General features: G+C 39.1%; 1 protein-coding gene across 1 annotated transcript in view; it reads left to right on the forward strand.

Moving 5' to 3' along the window:
- The window catches only part of EML6 (EMAP like 6), an 815949-nt gene that overhangs the window by 782733 nt on the left and 14354 nt on the right, over positions 1–18862 (forward strand). The window contains exon 40 of the mRNA XM_029593447.1: positions 14771–14871. Within this exon, the coding sequence (XP_029449307.1) occupies positions 14771–14871 (101 nt within the window). The remainder of the gene's footprint in view (positions 1–14770; positions 14872–18862) is intronic.

Consider the following 18862-nt stretch of genomic DNA (forward strand, 5'->3'; position numbering starts at 1 on the left):
GCTGCTGAGCGACTGTCGGCTTTCCCCTTTGTTCTAGTTTAAAAGCTGCTCTATCTCCTTTTAGCGCCAGCAGTCTGGTTCCACCCTGGTTAAGGTGGAGCCCATCCCTTTGGAAGAGACTCCCCCTTCCCCAAAAGGTTCCCCAGTTCCTAACAAAACCGAATCCCTCTTCCTTGCACCATCGTCTCATCCACGCATTGAGACTTCGGAGCTCTGCCTGCCTCTGGTGACCTGCGCATGGAACAGGGAGCATTTCAGAGAATGCTATCCTGGAGGTTCTGGATTTAAAAAACAGCAGGGTAGGCGATCCAGTGAAACCGTAGGAAAGCAACAAACAGAAGGATGCCACAAAAGCGTCTTTTCCAAATTTAATGAAGGAGACGTGAAATAAAATACAAGTGCTTGACTCTGGCCGAGTATCGCCACCTATGGTGGCTGCCTCAGGGGCTACAAAACAAACATATAAATTATTTAATAACATAAAAATAAATTAAAAACATGAATGATTAAAACATTTTTTTAAAAAAATTAAAAAAATTAAAAAACACACAGACTTATGAAAACACAACATAAATATTAAATAGATAAAATGATAGTAACAATGGAAAAGATAAATCATCAAAATATGTGATGAATCCATAAATAGATAAAATAATGACAATGGAGTAAAATACTAAACGTATATAATGAATAAAAGAACACTGAAAACAACACCATCTCAGAATAGACACAACAGTACTAAAAATTTTTTATACTAAAACGACTTCGATACTAAAAGACTTAATCGGGTTCTACCTGAACGTTTCAAGAACCGTAATCACGTGATGGTCCGGATAATGTCAACACTGTACTTTCATTTCTATTAAAATGTAAAAGAAGGTCAACTCAACATTCGAAAGAATAAATATATTAATATATAAATGAATGAAGGTCAGCTATATGTTGTATTAGTATGGGTCAGTATCTATTAAGAACACAACCTTATCCAAAGCAAAATATTCAAAGGAAAATTGTAAAAAAGGAAAAAATGAAAGGATTGAAAAAATGGAAAAAATAGAGAAATAAATAGAAAAATAAATAAACCAGCAGGCGCGTATTAGTCAAAAGCATTCATCTCCTCTGAGTAGAAAGTAAACCATATTTTCACGGATAGGAGCGCCATTCAAAATAATGACATCGATGCGGCGAAATTTACTTCTGAAAAAAGGGGATAGTGTGTGTTATAACGAATATGGTAGCTAATTGGAAAAATTAACGCTCAAGTATTAAATAATATACAGAAAGTACACTGCCAAAGTACTATTCTTACCAATGAGAGTTAGAATTGTGATCGAGACAATGTTAAAGGGTAGTAGGAAGTGTCTAGAAAACTCTAAATGTATGTTTTTAAGTAAGGTACAATATCAAGTGAAAACTATATCAATTAATACTTCAAAAACATTTAAATTCAAAGTCGACTTACATGTAGTCTGCACACCGGCAACGCGCGTCTCCTTACAGTGAATTGTAAAGGACTCAAATGCTGTCAGGGACGCCATTTAAAAGTGAATTTGGCGCCAAAATCATCTCAATCGAGATCAAGTATGACACTGACGTCAGTGCAGGGAGGAGTTAACTAATGACAGAACAATGACATAATCAAAAGGGTGGGGAATTCTGTCAGCTAGGTCCTATGTGTTATGAAATGCAAAAAGCTCCGTATAAATAAGTACAAAAAAACATTAATATATATTAATCTATGGACAGCATCCAAGTGCTATTTACGCGCGTCTACACCGCCGAAATAATGCTTATCTGTGAACAGATATAACAAAAATATGAGAGTCATTTTAAGAGCAGGGCGTTATCAATAAATAAAATTAGAAATAAAAATAAAAATAAAAATATTTTGAATCAATAGTGGAACGTGGAACGATAGGTAGAAGAATAAAAAGTGCACAACAAGTGTCTTAAAAATTATTTAAAATGAAGTCAAATCAAAAAATGTTGATTTGAACACATGATTCACCCAAGTTCGCTCCGGGACCATCGTATTATTCTAACCAATGAGTATTAGAATTATAAACGTATTTGTGGAGGAAATGACAAAGTCAATACGTGCGAGCATAGATCGGTGTGTCAAAAGGTAGTGAACATATCTTACAACCCCTAAAGGTATATTTTTTAACAGTTATATCTGAATAAGTGTACCGAATTGACATATCGAATGAAAATCATTCTTAAAAAATACTCTATAAATTAATAGTGAAAACACATTGTGCCGTGCTATAAAATGATTTAAAATCAAAATGAACTTACATGCAAGCTATACACCGGCAACACGCGTCTCCTTGCAGTGAAATGTAAAGATTTAGAACGCTGACAGAAACGCCATTTAAAGGTGAATTTGGCGCCAAAATCATTTCACTCAAAATCAAGTGTAACACTGACGTCAGTGCAGGGAGGGAATAACTACTGACAAAAACATGACGTGATCAAGGGGAGGGGAATCTGTCAGCTTAATCGTGTGTGCTGCGAAGTGCCATGGATAAATGAATGTAAAAGATGATTCTTGTATAAAAATCTATGGACAACAAACTAGTGTGATTTGCGTTCGTCTGTAACGCCAAAATCGAGTCATGCTTAAGGTGTCAAAGAATGTCTAGCTAAACGTGATGGTTAAAAATCTAACAAGAAAAATATGTGATGATACTGTGAATAATAAATATAAGGGAATATAAATAAACAATGAAGAAAAAAGAAAATGAAACTATAAATGCAAAAGTGAAAAAATATATTATCAAATAAACAATCAAAATCGAGAATGTATAATTACTCACAAAACACTCAGATGGATTAATCAGGTGTGTTAAAAATCTTTTGAACAACATAAAAACAAAAACCAGAAGTATTCTGTTGAACAGATCTTGATCGATAAAACAAACTTGGAATATAGCTGACCGTATATATTCAAAAAAGGTTTGAAAATGTTAAAATTATAGAAAAACGGATAAATCTGTTTCATTATTCAGACCATCAGGTGTCAAGGTGTTGAAATTAAAAATATATCTCTGTTCTAGCTGTAAGAGTAATAAATCGAAGTCACCTCCTCTCTGATTTGGTAATGGTTGTTGTACCACACAGAACCTGTAATCTTCGAATTTATGATTTTTAAGAATTGAATGTTCAACTAAAGGTTTAGCCATTACTAATCGATTAATGTTGCTTCTGTGTTCAATTATTCTTTTATTTAATTCTCTAACAGTTTTCCCTATATAAATCAGATTGAATGGGCAAAACACAGCATATATAACTCCTTTGCTTTTACAATTTGTAAACGAAGTCAATTTAAAAGCCTTATCTTTCCCTGGTATTTGCAAAACAGATGTCTTCAAGTTAACTTTACATACTGAGCATGTCCCACAGGGACGGTGGCCAGGTGGTCTTATATCTTTATTGCGTTTGACAGGTAAGGCAGATGGAGCTAGTATATCTTTGAGATTCTTGTCTCTTTTGTTTGCAATCATTAAGTCTTTATTTTTAAAAATGCTTAAAACCTGTATAATTGGCCAGTGTTTCTTCAAGATAGTAATGATTTTATGTGACATTGTAGTGTAGGTCATCGGACAGATAATGCGTGATAAGGTTTTTTTCTTCTCTTTGGTCTTTAAAAGTTCAGAACGATTTTGTTTGCAAGCCTTCAAATAACCTTTCTCAATATGTTCCTTTGGATACTTCCTGTCACTAAATCTAATTGCCATTTCTGATGCTCTTTTTTCAAATATAGTATCTTCAGCACATAGTCTACGTAATCTCAGAAATTGAGAGTACGGAAGGTTCTGTAACAGGGACCTATTATGGCAACTATTAAAGTGTAACAATTTGTTCGTGTCTGTTGCTTTTCTGTAAATATCTGTGCTTAATCTTCCGTCACATATAGATACTTGAATGTCTAAAAAAGAAATACTTTGCTTGTCATGGCTAATGGTAAAATTCAAATTAGGATCCAAAGTATTCAACCATGTATAAAAACATAAAAGTGATTCATTATCTCCTTTCCACAGCATAAAAATATCATCGATATATCTTTTCCATAAAAATACATTATCAATAAAATCATGATCTCTTAAAAACATCTGTTCGAACATGGCCACATATAAATTAGCAACGGACGGGGCCATTGTAGACCCCATTGCAACTCCTTTGATCTGCTGATAACTATTTTTATTGAATTTAAAAAAAAAAATTTTTAAGAGCTATTTCTGCCATATTAATTAAAAACTCATTTGGGATACGCTTGTGTATGTTTCTATCTATTAATACCTTTTGGATGATCTCTAAAGCATCTGATTGCGGGATGTTGGTATAAAGGGATTCTATATCCATTGTCACTAAAATCAAATCTTCTCCAGTAATTGTTGTGTTTTCTAAAATCGTGATAAAATGTGATGAATCTCTTATGTAGGAAGGCATATGTGTAATTAGAGGTTTGAGAAAGGCGTCAATAAATGTTGAAAGGGGTTCTAGTAATGAACCTATGGCCGACACGATGGGTCTTCCTGGTGGATTGGTCATTGATTTATGGATTTTTGGCAATATATATAGAGTCGGCATCCTGGGGTGATCGACTCTCAGGAATTCCAATTCTTTCTTGGTTAAAAAACCTCTGTTCCCTGCTATTAAAAGTAAATTATCAATTTCTTTTTTTATTTTATCTGTGGGATCCTTTTCTAGTTTCTGATAAAAAGAAGTATCACATAGCTGTCGATTCACTTCAGCTGTATATTTGTCTAAATCCATAATTACGATGCTACCTCCTTTATCTGCTCCTTTAATCACTATATCTGAATCTGCTTTTAAACTCTTGATGGCTGCATTCTCGTCTTTGGTCATATTAAAATATTTGTTTTTTGTACCTTTCTCTTCTAATTGTATATCTTTTAAAACTAGTGTCTCATAAGTATGAATAATTGGATTCACCACTCCTGGCGGTATCCATTTGCTATGTTTCTTAACAATCGATTGATCAACACTAGGATTGTTCTCTAATTTTGAAAAAAATTCTGTTATTTTCAATTTTCTAATGAATTTAAAAAATTCAGTTCTGGTACGGAATGCATCGTAATATGGTGTGGGAACAAAGGAAAGACCTTTATTTAATGCATTAATCTGATGAACGTCCAATATTTTAGATGAAATGTTCACGACCCTATTGTTGCATTCTGAATTAGATCTAGTCGTTTCTAATACCGGTTGTAATTGTTGTTGTAATTGTTGTTGTTGTTGTTGTTGTTGAAATTGTGATTGTAACTGCCCCTCCTTCCTCCTCTGCCTCTCCCTCTCCCTCTCCACTCCCCCCTCCCTCTGAAAAAAGAAGTAGAAGGTTTTGGATCAATTGTCTCTTCTCTCACCGAATCTTTTTTCCATAGTTTCCCTAATTCATTTAGTCTCGACATAGGTCTGTCAGATTTGGGTTTCTCAACAGGAGCATCTAAAAAGAGAGACGCCGAAGGATCTATCTCATTGTCATTATTACTACGTATACGTTTAGCATTCCTGTTGATCTTAGGGCCCTTTTGAATTCTTTTATCATTCCTATCATAATTATTTGGAATATCTGTCTGGTTTGGTCTGAAATTATCTTTCTTCCTGTAACTCAAATTTTTTGAATAATGCCAAGGATAAATATTATTATTTTTATAATCATGCTCATCTCTTTGAAATTTATCAAACTTATACGATTTAAGTTCTTTCGTGAAAGATTCCACATTCTTTTTATAATTTCCATGTATAATATCAAAACAAATATCGTTCTTTTTTAAACATTCCAATTGTGTATCGAGTTCAATTTTCAATTTCTCCTCTCTCTTCTGCGATGTCTTAATTATCAGGATCATAAGGTCTAGTGAACATTTGTTCAGGATGGCCTCCCAGCCAACCATAAACTCAGAATCTTCACGGAACATGCTCGGTGGTTTGTTAATGCGTAACCCTCTTGGAATCCTTTTAAACCGGCAATATTCCAACAGGGATGAGGCATGTAGAGAACTTCGAATCAAACTTTTACTCAAATTGATCGTTTGTTCCCATTTTTTGAGGAAATCATCAAATACATCATCGTTATTGAAAAAGGGTTCCGGGGGGAGAAGTTCATTCAGCTGGCCTTCTGTAAAGCTGAGGACGTCTTTCCAGGGCGAAAAAGACATCACCCTTAACAGGGAAGGACCCAAAAAACAGCAGGGTAGGCGATCCAGTGAAACCGTAGGAAAGCAACAAACAGAAGGATGCCACAAAAGCGTCTTTTCCAAATTTAATGAAGGAGACGTGAAATAAAATACAAGTGCCCGACTCTGGCCGAGTTTCGCCACCTATGGTGGCTGCCTCAGGGGCTACAAAACAAACATATAAATTATTTAATAACATAAAAATAAATTAAAAACATGAATGATTAAAACATTTTTTTAAAAAAATTAAAAAACACACAGACTTATGAAAACACAACATAAATATTAAATAGATAAAATGATAGTAACAATGGAAAAGATAAATCATCAAAATATGTGATGAATCCATAAATAGATAAAATAATGACAAGGGAGTAAAATATTAAACATATATAATGAATAAAAGAACACTGAAAACAACACCATCTCAGAATAGACACAACAGTACTAAAATTTTTTTATACTAAAACGACTTCGATACTAAAAGACTTAATCGGGTTCTACCTGAACGTTTCAAGAACCGTAATCACGTGATGGTCCGGATAATGTCAACACTGTACTTTCATTTCTATTAAAATGTAAAAGAAGGTCAACTCAACATTCGAAAGAATAAATATATTAATATATAAATGAATGAAGGTCAGCTATATGTTGTATTAGTATGGGTCAGTATCTATTAAGAACACAACCTTATCCAAAGCAAAATATTCAAAGGAAAATTGTAAAAAAGGAAAAAATGAAAGGATTGAAAAAATGGAAAAAATAGAGAAATAAATAGAAAAATAAATAAACCAGCAGGCGCGTATTAGTCAAAAGCATTCATCTCCTCTGAGTAGAAAGTAAACCATATTTTCACGAATAGGAGCGCCATTCAAAATAATGACATCGATGCGGCGAAATTTACTTCGGCCAGAGTCGGGCACTTGTATTTTATTTCACGTCTCCTTCATTAAATTTGGAAAAGACGCTTTTGTGGCATCCTTCTGTTTGTTGCTTTCCTACGGTTCTGGATTTAAGCCATCTACCTAAGAGCCTAAATTTGGCTTCCAGAACCTCCCTCCCACATTTTCCTATGTCGTTGGTGCCCACATGTACCACGACAGCCGGCTCCTCCCCAGCACTGTCTAAAATCCTATCTAGGTGACGTGTGAGGTCCGCCACCTTCGCACCAGGTAGGCATGTTACCAGGCGATCCTCATGCCCACCAGCCACCCAGCTATCTATATTCCTAATGATCGAATCACCAACTTTGACAGCCGACCTAACCCTTCCCTCCTATGATGGCAGATAAAGATCATATATTGTTCTAATCTGCATCAAACAAAACGTTTGGTAATGATGTGGAATATAAGTCATTGTAAATAAACAAATAAATAAATGAATGAATGAAAAGCCCAACTTGCCTGACAAATTTACAGTATCATAAACCCCAGTTGGTCTCTGGCCTTCCATTCACTTTTTCACATCTAAAGATCCTTTGTGCTTAACCCATGCTTTCAGGAATTCTTTCTATTTTTTCCCCTCCACTATCTCTTCTGGGAGGTTGTACTATGCATCCACTACCTTTTCTGCAATGAAATATTTTCTAATGTTGATCTACCCCATTTGAACCTCATATCATAACCTCTTGCTCTATAATTTCCTTTCTACTGAAAAATATTTGCTTCTTATACATTATTTACAACTTTGAGGTATTTGAATAGGTCTATTATATCCTCCGTTTCCTTTAAGACCTTATGCAGGGCTAGATTTAAGATTTTGGTGCCCAAAGGCATGGCTGGAGAACAGAGGGTAGAAATTGGAAAATGGGGAAAGTTCTCCCCCTGAATGCCATTACAGCGCTACTTGGATGTGTATGATGGGAGCAAGCACTTCCTTGGCACAGTTATAGTCCACTTTGACTTGAGTATTTGGCTCCTACCGAATTTGGCACCCTAGGCAATAGCCTCTGTTTATGCCTAAATCCGGGCTTGTCTTTTGTCTCATTTCAAGAGGGTTTTGGTGCACACCTTGCACCATTTTAGTAACCCTTCTCATGACTGTCTATACTCTGTCCTGTACAGCTTCCAGAATTGGACATGAGGTCTCTTTCTTGATTGGTGAACATCAGCATTTTACTCCCTCTCCCCTTTGAATTTCTGTACCCTAAATACATGACTATACATTTTTGCATTAAATCTTAGCTGCTAAGCACTTGACCACACTTCAAGTTTACTTGATCACAGCTCAACAGGAGTGTCTACTTTGTTACAGGTCATAGTTTCATCTACAAAGCCAAACTTTTCCTATTAACCCCTCTGCAATATTACTTATGAAAATATTGAACAGAAATGGCCTCAAAATTGAGTCCTGAGGCACTCCACTGGTCATCATCCTTTCCTTAGAGTATACTCAGTTTGCCACTACCCTGTGTTATCTTATCACTCAATCAGTTCCTAATCTTGTCATCCATCTGGGAGTCCTACTTCAATCTGTTCAGTTTTTTCATGAGCCTTCTATGTGGTAGAGTGTCCAAAGCTGCACTAAAATCTAAGAATGCCACTTCTAGTGCTTATCTCTGATATAATTCTTTGGTCACCCAATCAAAGAAATTGATTACATTTGTCAGAAGCAATCTTCCTCTGGTAAAACCCTGCTTCTTTGGATTTCACAATTCACTGGATTCAAGATAATTCATTATACTTGCCATTAGTAATGATTCCATTAATTTTCCTGCTACTGAGGTCAGACTAACTGGCCTGTCATTACCAACCTCCTATTGCAACTTTTATGAAAGGATATGACATTTTCCATTCTTCATTTGTATTCTTCTCTTACAAAGCAATTGAGTTTTGTACCTAGAGAAAAAAATATTCTTCAAAACTGCATGCAGTGCTTCCTCAACCCAGGCCTTGAAAACTATTTCTAGAGCAACTTTCTCCATAGATTGTATGAGTTTGCTTCATGCTACTAGTATCTTTGTCCAAATCGAAGTGCTACATTGGTAGGGTTGCCAACTGGCTCCAGATTTTCAGGACAGGTTGATCCAGTCCTGGTTTTACCCCATTGCAGACTGGAACTTATTCTGATTTCCAAGCAAGACTATAAGCACCTGCATACAGGGGAGTAAAAGCAGGACTTGATCAAACTGTTGATGCGGTGACCAGAATTGTATACAGTATAGGGATGTGAATCGTTTTAGGACGATTAAAATTATCGTCCGATAATTTTAATATCGTCTTAAACCGTTATGGAACACAATACAATACAGATTCTAACGATTTATCGTTATAAATCGTTAGAACCGTGAGCCAGCACACTAAAACCCCCTAAAACCCACCCCCGACCCTTTAAATTAAATCCCCCACCCTCCCGAACCCCCCCCCCCCCAATAACTTAAATAACCTGCGGGTCCAGCGGCGGTCCGGAACGGCAGCGGTCCGGAACGGGCTCCTGCTCCTGAATCTTGTCGTCTTCAGCCGGCGCCATTTTCCAAAATGGCGCCGAAAAATGGCGGCGGCCATAGACGAAAAAGATTGGACGGCAGGAGGTCCTTCCGGACCCCCGCTGGACTTTTGGCAAGTCTCGTGGGGGTCAGGAGGCCCCCCACAAGCTGGCCAAAAGTTCCTGGAGGTCCAGCGGGGGTCAGGGAGCGATTTCCCGCCGCGAATCGTTTTCGTACGGAAAATGGCGCCGGCCATACGCGTATATCCGGCGCCATTTTCCGTATGGAAAATGGCGCCGGCAGGAGATCGACTGCAGGAGGTCGTTCAGCGAGGCGCCGGAACCCTCGCTGAACGACCTCCTGCAGTCGATCTCCTGCCGGCGCCATTTTCCGTACGGAAAATGGCGCCGGCCATACGCGTATGGCCGGCGCCATTTTCCGTACGAAAACGATTCGCGGCGGGAAATCGCTCCCTGACCCCCGCTGGACCTCCAGGAACTTTTGGCCAGCTTGTGGGGGGCCTCCTGACCCCCACGAGACTTGCCAAAAGTCCAGCGGGGGTCCGGAAGGACCTCCTGCCGTCCAATCTTTTTCGTCTATGGCCGCCGCCATTTTTCAGCGCCATTTTGGAAAATGGCGCCGGCTGAAGACGACAAGATTCAGGAGCAGGAGCCCGTTCCGGACCGCTGCCGTTCCGGACCGCCGCTGGACCCGCAGGTTATTTAAGTTATTTGGGGGGGGTTCGGGAGGGTGGGGGATTTAATTTAAAGGGTCGGGGGTGGGTTTTAGGGGGTTTTAATGTGCCGGTTTTTCGATTTTTCGATTTTTAACGATTTTTAACGATTTTTCACGATATTTTACCCCCCCAAACGGCAACAATACGATTCCCTCCCCCTCCCAGCCGAAATCGATCGTTAAGACGATCGAGGACACGATTCACATCCCTAATACAGTATTCAAGGTGCGGTCTCACCATGGAGCGATGCAGAGGCATTATGACATTTTCCGTTTTATTCACCATTCCCTTTCTAATAATTCCCAACATTCTGTTTTCTTTTTTGACTGCCGCAGCACACTGCACCGACGATTTCAATGTGTTATCCACTATGACGCCTAGATCTATTTCTTGGGTGGTAGCACCTAATATGGAACCTAACATTGTGCAACTATAGCATGGGTTATTTTTCCCTATATGCATCATCTTGCACTTATCCACATTAAATTTCATCTGCCATTTGGATGCCCAATTTTCCAGTCTCACAAGGTTTTCCTGCAATTTATCACAATCTGCTTGTGATTTAACTACTCTGAACAATTTTGTATCATCTGCAAATTTGATTACCTCACTTGTCTTATTTCTTTCCAGATCATTTATAAATATATTGAAAAGTAAGGGTCCCAATACAGATCCATGAGGCACTCCACTGCCCACTCCCTTCCACTGAGAAAATTGTCCATTTAATCCTACTCTCTGTTTCCCGTCTTTTAGCCAGTTTGTAATCCACGAAAGGACTTCGCCACCTATCCCATGACTTTTTACTTTTCCTAGAAGCCTCTCATGAGGAATTTTGTCAAATTCCTTCTGAAAATCCAAGTACACTACATCTACCAGTTCACCTTTATCCACGTTTATTAACTCCTTCAAAAAAGTGAAGCAGATTTGTGAGGCAAGACTTGCCTTGGGTAAAGCCATGCTGACTTTGTTCCATTAAACCATGTCTTTCTAAATGTTCTGTGATTTTGATGTTTAGAACATTTTCCACTATTTTTCCTGGCAGTGAAGTCAGGCTACCTGGTCTGTAGTTTCCCGGATCAACCCTGGAGCCCTTTTTAAATATTGGGGTTACATTAGCTATCCTCCAGTCTTTAGGTACAATAGATGATTTTAATGATAGGTTACAAATTTTTACTAATAGGTCTGAAATTTCATTTTTTAGTTCCTTCAGAACTCTGGGGTGTATACCATCCAGTCCAGGTGATTTACTACTCTTCAGTTTGTCAATAAGGCCTACCACATCTTCTAGGTTCACCGTGATTTGGTTCAGTCCATCTGAATCATTACCCATGAAAACCTTCTCCAGTACGGGTACCTCCCCAACATCCTCTTCAGTAAACACCGAAGCAAACAAATCATTTAATCTTTCCACGATGGCCTTATCTTCCCTACGTGCCCCTTTAACCCCTCGATCATCTAACGGTCCGACTGACTCCCTCACAGGCTTTCTGCTTCGGATATATTTTAAAAAGATTTTACTGTGAGTTTTTGCGTCTACGGCCAACTTCTTTTCAAATTCTCTCTTAGCCTGTCTTGTCAATGTCTTAGATTTAACTTTCCAACGCTTATGCATTATCCTATTTTCTTCTGTTGGATCCTTCTTCCAATTTTTGAATGAAGATCTTTTAGCTAAAATAGCTTCTTTCACCTCCCCTGTTTTTTTTGTATTTAATCATTTTTTATTGTCAAATCCCAAAAACATAGTAAGACAAACAACAGTCAGTTTAAAATGCAACATTTCTTGAATATAATCAAATTGTTCACCTCCCCTTTTAACCATGCCGGTAATCCTTTTGCCTTCTTTCCACCTTTCTTAATGTGTGTAATACATCTGGACTGTGCTTCTCGGATGGTATTTTTTAACAATGACCACGCCTCTTGCACACTTTTTACCTTTGTAGCTGCTCCTTTCCATTTTTTTCTAACAATTTTTCTCATTTTATCAAAGATCCCTTTTGAAAGTTTAGCACGAGAGCCGTGGATTTTCTTACTGTCCCCCTTCCAGTCATTAATTCAAATTTGATCATATTATGATCACTATTGCCAAGCGGCCCCACCACTGTTACTTCTTTCACCAAATCCTGTGCTCCACTGAGAATTAGATCTAACATTGCTCCCTGTCTTGTCGGTTCCTGAACCAATTGCTCCATAAAAATGTCATTTGTTCCATCCAGGAACTTTATATCTCTAGCATGTACTAATGATACATTTACCCAGTCAATATTGGGGTAATTGAAGTCTCCCATTATTACTGCACTACCAATTTGGTTAGCTTCCCTAATTTCTCTTAGCATTTCACTGTCAGTCTCACCATCTTGACTAGGTGGACGGTAGTATACTCCTATCACTATAGTCTTCCCCGACACACAAGGGATTTCTACCCATAAAGATTCAATTGTGCATTTAGTCGCATGCAGGATGTTTATCCTGTTGGACTCTATGCCATCCCGGACATAAAGCACCACACCGCCTCCCGGGTGCTCCTCTCTGTCATTGTGATATAATTTGTACCCCGGTATAGCATTGTCCCATTGGTTGTCCTCCTTCCACCATGTCTCTGAGAGGCCAATTAAGTCTATGCCATCATTCACTGCTATACATTCTAATTCTCCCATCTTACTTCTTAGACTCCTGGCATTAGCATACAAACATTTCAAAGTTTGTTTTTTTGTTTGTATTTTCATTCTGCTTTTTAATTGATGGATAATTTAGACTTTTTTAGCTCAGGTGAGTTTTTAGTTACAGGCACTTGGACTATTTTTCTTATTATTGGAACCTCACTGTCGGGATGCCCTAATTCTAATGCATCATTAGTATCCTTTGAAGATACCTCTCTCCGAACCATGCGCTGCTGAGCGACTGTCGGCTTTCCCCTTTGTTCTAGTTTAAAAGCTGCTCTATCTGCTTTTTAAAGGTTAGCGCCAGCAGTCTGGTTCCACCCTGGTTAAGGTGGAGCCCATTCCTTTGGAAGAGACTCCCCCTTCCCCAAAAGGTTCCCCAGTTCCTAACAAAACTGAATCCCTCTTCCTTGCACCATCATCTCATCCACGCATTGAGACTCCGGAGCTCTGCCTGCCTCTGGTGACCTGCGCATGGAACAGGGAGCATTTCAGAGAATGCTACCCTGGAGGTTCTGGATTTAAGCTTTCTACCTAAGAGCTTAAATTTGGCTTCCAGAACCTCCCTCCCACATTTTCCTATGTTGTTGGTGCCCACATGTACCATGACAGCCGGCTCCTCCCCAGCACTGTCTAAAATCTTATCTAGGTGACGCGTGAGGTCCGCCACCTTCGCACCAGTTAGGCATGTTACCAGGCGATCCTCACACCCACCAGCCACCCAGCTGTCTACATTCCTAATAATCTAATCACCAATTATGATGGCCGACCTAACCCTTCCCTCCTGGGCAGTAGGTCTTGGGGAGATATCCTCGGTGCGAAAGGACAATGCATCACCTGGAGAGCAGGTCCTTGCTACAGGATCCTTTCCTGTTGTACCAGGTTGATGCTCTCCAACCATGAGACCTTCTTCCTCCAAGGCAGCACCAAGGCTGCCAGTCTGAAGTTGGGACTTGGCTACTGTGTCCCTGAAGGTCTCATCTATATACCTCTCTGTCTGCCTCAGCTCCTCCACATCTGCCACTCTAGCCTCCAGAGATCGGACTCGTTCTCTGAGTGCCAGGAGCTCTTTGCATCACATGCACATGTACAATTTTTCAACGGCGAGTAAAAAATCATACATGTGACACTCGATGCAAAAGACTAGGAAGTCCCCCTCTTGCTGCTGGACTGCTGCTTTCATCTCAAATTTGTTCAGTTCCTACTTAAGTTTTAGGTTGCTATGGGAGTAGGAATGTGTCTAATTAATGTCCTTTAAATGTATTAGTGAATTTATTATATGTCTAGTAGTGGCCTTCAGGGGATTGATCAAACTCTCAATAAGGTGTGGGGAATTTGTGAAGTGAAGTTCAAAGGATGTTTTGTTTTGGGTTTTTTAAAGTGGCACCTGCCTATAAATTAAAGGATGAGCTAGGGGTGGGTGGGTGAGGGGTGGAAGGGTTGGGAAATACAAACAGACTAACTTCAGTTAGTCAGCCAGAGTGATTCACTGCTCTCTTGATTAACAAAGGTTGGTACCTAATCAAACCAAATCCCACTACCTCAACACCTTTCCAAGGTGAGTAACTGAACTGAACTTTTCAACTTTTTCACTTAGAAATAAGCTAGGAGCAGTGTATACCTATGTTATGACTTTACTTAAAATAGTGAATGTCATACTTTAGTATTATTTCCAGGTACAACTAATCATATTTTATTTATTTATGGTGCAATATTAATTTTTCTACAATCCTGTACATTTTTCCAACAGGCCAAACACAAACGATACTTTGGTCATTCTGCTCATGTAACCAATATACGCTTTTCACATGATGACAAGTATGTTATAAGTACAGGAGGAGATGACTGCAGGTAAAGCAATCTAAAGCATATTCCTTTAATAAAAGTATAGTATTTACAATATTTATGAGCCTCAGTAGGAAGGCTCTATCATACTATAATATCCTCTTTCTGAAAAAAGGACATTTTTTCCTATCTTTATCCCATTACCAGGAAATGTATAGCATTTTATAACTACTCAAAACAGCTGGTGTTATAAGGATTTGGTTCTTAAGACTTAAGTTGAAAGTATTACTAGCCATTGAGATTAATTTTGTTGGTATGTGCACTTTAAACTCAAATGGGCATTACAACAACAGAACATATACTGCCAAGTACACCTACTCATTTTACATCATGCACATTGTGAGGTAGATTTTCAAAGGGTTACTTGCATAACCCCCGAAAACCTACCCCAAACCCTCCCTGCGCGCGCCGAGCCTATCTTGCATAGGCTGCCGGCATGCACAAAGCCCCGGGACACGTGTAAGTCCCGGGGCTTTCCTGGGGGAGCATGTCAGGGGGCGTGTCAGGGGGCGTGTCGTGGCCGAAGCATCATCGGGGGGCATGTCGGGAGCATGTCGTGGCCAGTGCGTCATCGGGGGCGTTCCGGGGCGTGGCCGCGACCTCCGGACCAGCCCCTGGACCGGAACATGGCGCGCCGGCGGCTGGCCCGGCGCGTGCAAGTTATGCCTGCCTCGGGCAGGCGTAACTTGTTCAACAAAGGTAGGGGGGGTTTAGATAGGGCCAGGGGGGTGGGTTAGGTAGGGGAAGGGAGGGGAAGGTGTGGGTGGGTGGAAGGAAAGTTCCCTCCGAGGCCGCTCTGATTTCGGAGTGGCCTCGGAGGGAGCGGAGGCAGGCTGCGCGGCTTGGCACGCACAGGCTGCCGATTTTGGGCAGCCTTGCACGCGCCGATCTTGGATTTTAACAGATACGTGCGGCTACGCATAATTTTATAAAATCTGCCCCTGTATGTATCAGTGATTGCAGTAGTATTCATTTCTTCAAATTATTAGAGAATTAGTTTTGTACAAACTCATTTGATCTCTTCCTCTATTTCTGCTTAACCACACAGTAACACCAATTAGGTGTCTTGTTAAACAGGGACTTCACAAGACAGTTACAGAGCCAGACTTATAGCTACTTAAGAACAGCAGCAGAAAATCCAGACAGCTTTACAAAACAGCTAAAATATAGCTTGGTTAAAACTGTATCTAAATTTTTAATTAAAAACCTTTAAATGTATTACATATTAAGATCATGCTATTTTTAAGTGTATCTAGAATATCTAGACCTTTCCAACAGGCCAATTCAGTAAAGTCCGCAGGAGAGCGGCGAAGGCCCGCTCTCCCGGCGTGCGCACAGGCCACTCTCCTGTGTGCGCAATGCAGTATTTAAATTAGGTCCGGCGGTAGAAACGGGCAAAAGGAGGCGCTAGGGACACTAGCGCATCCCTAGCACCTCCTTTTGGCCCGGAGCGGCGGCTGTCAGTGGGTTTGACAGCCGACGCTCAATTTTGCCGGTGTCGGTTCTCGAGCCCGCTGACCGCTATGGGCTCGGAAACCGGACGCCAGCAAAATTGAGCGTCGGGTTTTTGACCCGACAGCCGCTGGCCGACTTCAAATTTTTTTTTCTTTACTTTTTTTACCCTTTGGGACCTCCAACTTAATATCGCCATGATATTAAGTCGGAGGGTGTACTGTGTCCAAGTTTTTACTGCTTTTCTGTGCACTTTCCCGGTGCCCGAAGAAATTAGCGCCTACCTTTGGATAGGCGCTAATTTCTGAAAGTAAAATGTGCGGCTTGGCTGCACGTTTTACTTACTGAATCGCACGGGCATACCTAATAGGGCCATCAATATGCATTTGCATGTTGAGGGCGCTATTAGGTTCGGCAGGTTGGACGCGCGTTTTCCTCCCCTTACTGAATAAGGGGTAAGGGAAAACTTGCGTCCAATGACGGAGCGCACTGTACTGTATCAGCCTGCAAGATAGTAGCATTGGAATAATAACAAACATACAGTGAAAGGAAATAAAAGCTACCTGGTGAATACAAGCATAATTTTTGAGTCTTGTCCATTATCAGTAGAAAGCAATGAAAGGAAGGGTTGCAAAAGAGTAATAAATGTGTGTGCCATTAATTGTATCCATAGGGCCTGATTTTAAAAAGCATTTACACATTTTAAATTGTTTTACACACATAAATGCACTTTACTCGTAAGTGGACTTTTGAAAATTGCTACAATATATACCATTGATTATATATACCATAGGTTATGCACGTGAAATTGCAATTTATACAAGTAACTGGCTTTTTAAAATTGCTATAATATTATGTTTATTTATTTTATTTATTGTAAAGCATGCACTCTACAATATCATACAAGGCAGTTTACAATAAAAGCATCCATAATAATAAAACAAATAATAAAACAAACAATGAAATTAACAAAACAGAAAATAGAACATTGCTCTGGAAATATTCATGCAATGCATGTAACTCCTTTTAAAATTTCCTCCTAAATATGTTCTGTGCTATTCCATAGTATCTCGTTTTACACAAAAAGCTAATTAGTTCCATATACAACAAACAATGATGAATGGTACATTTAAAATCTGCAGTAAATCTTCATACAATATGAATATTGATTCATTATATGATAAAACAAAGTGAAGAAAAGCAGCGTTAATATCATATGTTTTCCAGCAGATGCATTTCCTTTCTAACCCCAATTTTTCACCGATTTATTATACCATGTTTGGGATTAGAGGTTAAAATTGATCCCTTCTCTAAGGCTGAAACCATGAGCCCAACAGAACTAGCAGAGGGTCATATTTTCAGCAAGAAATGAAGATGGGATTCAAACCTGGGTCATTTTGTTTTGCAGCAGCTCTGTTGTCTGGGTTTATTGATTATTCAGATTTAGGGGTCTATGCAATAAACTTTAATGTGCATGCTAAAGTTCTCTTTTGTTTGTTAAAATAGCATGTACAAGTGTTTCAGAAATACATTAGCATAAGCATGCTAAAATTAGCATCTCTGCAAATATAAATGAAGGATCATATGTAAATGAGACATGAGTATGTGCATGGTAATTTCTTTCCCTCCACATTATTTACCTGAAATGTAATACTACGTCAGATCAGGTGTTGACTTTCGAAAATGCACATTAGTGAGAAAGCTCAATTAACTAAAAATAAAGGGCCTGGAAAATGATGGCTATGTTTAGAAAATGACATTGTAAAACTCTTCATAGGTGCTTGAGCATGAATATATCTGATCATACTTCTTGTTGCCAAACCAAAACAACCAGCATACACATTTTTTCTGCAATTCTTAAACACATACATATATTCAGACTAGAAATATGTCTTCTGAGACAAAATAGTTACAACATTACAGAGGCTCTTCAGGCACTGTTCCATACCTTACAATGTGCAAGGCACAGAGGTTTTATAGTGTTGTGTAAATGAACGGTCTCCAGGATATTGACTTGATCATTGCTGTCCTTGCTGTGGTTAGTCCAAGGAGCACAGAGAGCATTCTGTGGCATCAACATGAATTTTTCTGAAGAAAAAGTGGATATGGAGTGCCATAAATCTACCATTGTGGACATTGTCTTTTAATGTACCTTTAAAAATAGTCCATAAAGGTACTTTTATTAAAAAACTATTTATGATTCTAAAAGTAATGCAAATAGATGATGATATTTCTTCAGAAATGCATAAATGTCACATAAGAGAAGTGAACAAGATATGCTGATGTGAATTATCTGGTATAGAGGCTTCCAACGAGCTTCCAGTGAGAAAAAAGAGGGAATGACTCACAAAGTTAAAGCACCTGCTTCAAAATGCCATGAAAAAACTGCCATCACAGTTCTAAAGTGTAAACCAGAAGCTTAAGATATTGCTCTTGCTCTGACTAGCAAAGGCGAATTAATTTGCAAATGGGAGAACCCCAGTTTACTCTCTGTTTGAAGTAAACAATGCCAGGGATAAAGGCAAATGATGACTTGTGAATTACA

Source organism: Rhinatrema bivittatum, chromosome 3, assembly GCF_901001135.1.
Source record: "Rhinatrema bivittatum chromosome 3, aRhiBiv1.1, whole genome shotgun sequence".
In the NCBI taxonomy this organism is placed as follows: Eukaryota; Metazoa; Chordata; class Amphibia; order Gymnophiona; family Rhinatrematidae; genus Rhinatrema; species Rhinatrema bivittatum.